General features: G+C 42.1%; 1 protein-coding gene across 1 annotated transcript in view; it reads left to right on the top strand.

The window, feature by feature from the left end:
- Positions 1-838: 838 nt before the first annotated feature.
- LOC311116659 (F-box/LRR-repeat protein 18-like) overlaps positions 839-5377 on the top strand; it is a 20109-nt gene continuing 15570 nt past the window's right edge. Inside the window, exon 1 of the mRNA XM_084191716.1 lies at positions 839-1189. Coding sequence (XP_084047842.1) covers positions 1130-1189 — 60 coding nt within the window. The 5' untranslated portion in view covers positions 839-1129. The remainder of the gene's footprint in view (positions 1190-5377) is intronic.

Genomic DNA, 5377 nt, shown 5'->3' with positions numbered 1-5377 from the left:
CATGTACCGACTAAAATATACAAGTTAAATGGGTTTACTGGCGCTTTGGCCACAAATCCTGTTGCGTTGGATAGCGAATGTGCGCCCTCTGGTCTTGACACTTGCAGTCTAGCCAACAGATCGCAGATAAACCTGCATGAGATTATTATGGTCGAAAGAGCGAGATTATTTGTATTTGTCAAACGGCAACCAAGCATCGATCATGTCACCAGAATAAGACCCCTCGATATTTATTGGAAAGCAGCATCAAGCTCATCGCCTTGCACTTTAACCACCCTGCGAAGTTAATTTATTTCATTGGACCGTTGCCTAATAAACTGCGCGCTTTCCCAAATCGTAGTGGGGAGGACGCGGACCATACAAATCATTGCGTGACTCCAAATGTACTTTGATATACGGGTTATTATATCAATCCACCGCCATATCTCGCACAATACACTTTACCAACTTGTCTAGCGTATGTTTTGTTGAAATTTGGAAAGTTTACCGATAAAATGTGCTGTTTTTATCCGACGTACTTTCCAGGCATAAACGTGTTGGACGGAAGCCTGGTTTCTGAAATGAAATGGCTCCCAGCAAACACGTTGCGTAACCACGACACAATGGATTGGTCGTGTCGCTCTGTCGTAACCGGGCGCGACCGGGAGACCCATGGGGCGGCGCACAATTTGGCCCAGCGTCGTCCAGGGTAGGGGAGGGAATGGCCGGCAGGGATGTAGCTCAGTTGGTAGGGCATGGCGTTTGCAACGCCAGGGTTGTCGGTTCGATTCCCACGGGGGGCCAGTATGAAAAAATAATGTATGCACTCTGGATAAGAGAGTCTGCTAAATGACTAAAATGTAAATGTAATTAGTGGTAATGTCATGACGTTACCTTCCCGCAAAGTAATCTGAAGGTAATATCATGACCAACTGTAGTGGTTATCTCCCTTATAAAAGCGTCTGCTAAATGGCTTATTATTTATTATTATTATGAAACACAGCAAGTGACGAGCGTTTTACTTCCTGTAGTCCCAGCTGACACTTCCTGTAGTCCCAGCTAACACTTCCTGTAGTCCCCAGCTAACTCGGCTGTCACATGAAGCTAGCTATCCCGCTGGTAGACATGCACTGGTAAAACAGGCACAACAATGAGTTCGTCTGGAAACGGAGGAGTATTGGAAGAAGATATGGACAATCAAATTGTACAGGTTGGTAGAACAAACCAGGTGTAACGTTAGTAAAAAACTAGCTAGCCGCTGTTAGCTGTTTACCCGTGTTAGCTTGCTAGCTATCTAACGTTAGCCTACTGGCGCTGCCTTGTCATCAAGCTGAATGTCTTGATTTTATTACATTTGTATCGCTTGTCAAAGGGTTAATAAAGGTATTTGCGTGAGTATGATGTGGGTGAAAGTGTGCTGTTGATAGCCGGTAGTTAGTCTGCTTAATCAGGCTGTGTAATACGCAATTAATTTGTGTATTTGTGTGTGTATAGCTACAGCCTGAAACGAAATGCCTGCAGTCGTAAATGTTCCTTACAAGCCAGAATGTGCAATTAAATTAAATTTAAACTTACTCTACCGGTTGTCTGTGTGATTTTTGTTCTTTAGCTTCTCGAAATTTGAGACAAAATATCCGTAGGAAAGTATTGTTTACCCGACTTTGTAGAGAGCTGGTAGGTACACTACATGACCAAAAGTATGTGGACACCTGCTCGTAGTAGTAGTAAATTAGGTACACTACATGACCAAAAGTATGTGGACACCTGCTCGTAGTAGTAGTAAATTAGGTTCACTACATGACCAAAAGTATGTGGACACCTGCTCGTAGTAGTAGTAAATTAGGTTCACTACATGACCAAAAGTATGTGGACACCTGCTCGTAGTAGTAGTAAATTAGGTTCACTACATGACCAAAAGTATGTGGACACCTGCTCGTAGTAGTAGTAAATTAGGTTCACTACATGACCAAAAATATGTGGACACCTGCTCGTAGTAGTAGTAGTAGTAAATTAGGTTCACTACATGACCAAAAATATGTGGACACCTGCTCGTAGTAGTAGTAAATTAGGTTCACTACATGACCAAAAATATGTGGACACCTGCTCGTAGTAGTAGTAAATTAGGTTCACTACATGACCAAAAATATGTGGACACCTGCTCGTAGTAGTAGTAGTAGTAAATTAGGTTCACTACATGACCAAAAGTATGTGGACACCTGCTCGTAGTAGTAGTAAATTAGGTTCACTACATGACCAAAAATATGTGGACACCTGCTCGTAGTAGTAGTAGTAAATTAGGTTCACTATATGACCAAAAGTATGTGGACACCTGCTCGTAGTAGTAGTAAATTAGGTTCACTACATGACCAAAAATATGTGGACACCTGCTCGTAGTAGTAGTAAATTAGGTTCACTACATGACCAAAAGTATGTGGACACCTGCTCGTAGTAGTAGTAAATTAGGTTCACTACATGACCAAAAATATGTGGACACCTGCTCGTAGTAGTAGTAAATTAGGTTCACTACATGACCAAAAGTATGTGGACACCTGCTCGTAGTAGTAGTAAATTAGGTTCACTACATGACCAAAAATATGTGGACACCTGCTCGTAGTAGTAGTAGTAGTAAATTAGGTACACTACATGACCAAAAGTATGTGGACACCTGCTCGTAGTAGTAGTAAATTAGGTTCACTACATGACCAAAAATATGTGGACACTTGCTCGTAGTAGTAGTAAATTAGGTTCACTACATGACCAAAAGTATGTGGACACCTGCTCGTAGTAGTAGTAAATTAGGTTCACTACATGACCAAAAATATGTGGACACCTGCTCGTAGTAGTAGTAGTAGTAAATTAGGTACACTACATGACCAAAAGTATGTGGACACCTGCTCGTAGTAGTAGTAAATTAGGTTCACTACATGACCAAAAATATGTGGACACCTGCTCGTAGTAGTAGTAAATTAGGTTCACTACATGACCAAAAGTATGTGGACACCTGCTCGTAGTAGTAGTAAATTAGGTTCACTACATGACCAAAAATATGTGGACACCTGCTCGTAGTAGTAGTAAATTAGGTTCACTACATGACCAAAAATATGTGGACACCTGCTCGTAGTAGTAGTAAATTAGGTTCACTACATGACCAAAAATATGTGGACACCTGCTCGTAGTAGTAGTAAATTAGGTTCACTACATGACCAAAAATATGTGGACACCTGCTCGTAGTAGTAGTAGTCGTAAATTAGGTACACTGGCACTGATGTTGGGCGATTAGGCCTGGCTTGCAGTCGGCGTTCCAATTAATCCCAAAGGTGTTCGTTGGGGTTGAGGTCAGGGCTTTTCCGAGTTCTTCGACAGCGATCTTGACAAACCATTTGTGTGGACCTCGCTTTGTGCACGGGGGCATTGTCATGCAGAAACAGGAAAGAGCCTTCCCCAAACTGTTGCCACAAAGTTGGAAGCTCAGAATCATCTAGAATGTCTTTGTATGCTGTGGCGTTAAGATTTCCCTTCACTGGAACTAAGGGGCCTAGCCCAAACCATGAAAAACAGCCCCAGACCATTATTCTATCTCCACCAAACTTTACAGTTGGTACTATGCATTGGGGCAGGTAGCGTTCTCCTGGCATCCGCCAAACCCAGATTAGTCCGTCGGACTGCCAGATGGTGAAGTGTGATTCATCACTCCAGAGAATGTGTTTTCACTGAGTCCAATGGCGGGGAGTTTTACACCACTCCAGACGACGCTTGGCATTGCGCATGGTGATCTTAGGCTTGTATGCGGCTGCTCGGCCATGGAAACCCATTTCATGAAGCTCCCGACGAACAGTTCTTGTGCTGACATTTCTTCCAGAGACAGTTTGGAACTCTGTAGTGAGTGTTGCAACCGAGGACAGATAATGTTTTACGAGCTTCAGCATCCGGCGGTCCCGTTCTGTGAGCTTGTGTGGCCTACCACTTCGCGGCTGAGCCGTTGTTGCTCCTAGAAGTTTTCCACTTCACAATAACAGCACTTAAGGTTGACCGGGGGTTAGGGTTAGGGTTAGCAGGGCAGAAATTTGACGAACTGACTTGTTGGAAAGGTGGCATCCTGTGATGGTGCCACGTTTTTAAAGTCACTGAGCTTTTCAGTACGGGCCATTCTACTCCAGATGTTTGTCTGTGGAGATTGCATGGCTCTGTGCTCGATTTTATACACCTGTCAGTAACGGGTGTGGCTGAAATAGAATCCACTAATTTGAAGGGGTGTATATGGTTCTGTTCGGCACCGGGGTAAAGTTAGTTTTATGTTCTGTATTTTATTGAGCATTGCCATGACAATAGAAACTAACTGAACATCGGTGCCGAACCGAACCACGTGATGATGTCATCAGGATGACGTCATCTATACATGTCATCTACAGCTCCTATAGAACCCCTTTAAAATTACATCTAAAAAGATTCAATTAGATTTTTTACAACCATATTAAAATATATTAAAATCCACATTTTCAAAGTGAAAGAAATTGAAATTAAGAAGAAAAAAGGAAATATCCTAATTTAATTTAATTAATTTATAACTTATTAGTTATTATTAGTTTGAGTTAACCCTGAGTTAATACTTGGTGCCTTTGGAAGCCATTTACAGCTGTGAATCATTTTTAGTTTCTACAAACTTTTCACAACTCTTAGGGCAACACATCCATAGGTTTTCTCAGAATGGCTCAGGCTCAGTACATTTGGTTGGGGATCATTGATGGACTGCGATATTTAAACTTTTTTTTTTTGTTGTTGCAGATTTGTCACGACTGAGACTAGACCACTCAGGAAACACTCAACATGTCTTGGAAAGCCGGTTCTGCTGTGTCTTTTGCATACAAATTGGTGTAATTGTCCTGCAGAAAAATTTAAAACCCCTATCCCAGGGTTTTCAGAAGACTGAAGTGGGTTTTCCTCTAACTTTTTTTACCTGGGCTTTGCTCCTTTCATATTTCTTTTGATCCTGATAAACTCCCCAGTCCCTGCCGGTGACAAGCATACCCATAACATGATGCTGCCACCACCATTTTAATATTTAATTTTAAGGCCTCAAAAGAGGATGTAGACCGTCTATACTGTACCTAGCGCTCTCTAAAAGGTTGGGGAAACTATACTTTACTTTCCTGTGGATGTTTTGGCTAACATTTCGAGCAGCTGAAGGACAACTGGTAGAGTTGTAGCTCAGTTGGTAGAGCGCGGCGTTTGCAACGCCAGGGTTGTGGGTTCGATTCCCACGGGGGGACCAGAGCGTCTGCTAAATGACTGAAATGTAAAATGTAGAGCACGTTTTACATGTATTTTTATTCATCATTCTCGCTTGAACATTTACACGACTTTGAAGGCCTTAGTGTCATAATGAATTGTGTATTAATCA

This window comes from Coregonus lavaretus, assembly GCF_964263955.1.
Source record: "Coregonus lavaretus genome assembly, contig: HAP1_SCAFFOLD_2806, whole genome shotgun sequence".
NCBI classification, from domain to species: domain Eukaryota; kingdom Metazoa; phylum Chordata; class Actinopteri; order Salmoniformes; family Salmonidae; genus Coregonus; species Coregonus lavaretus.
This window is presented reverse-complemented; position numbering and strand designations above follow the sequence as displayed.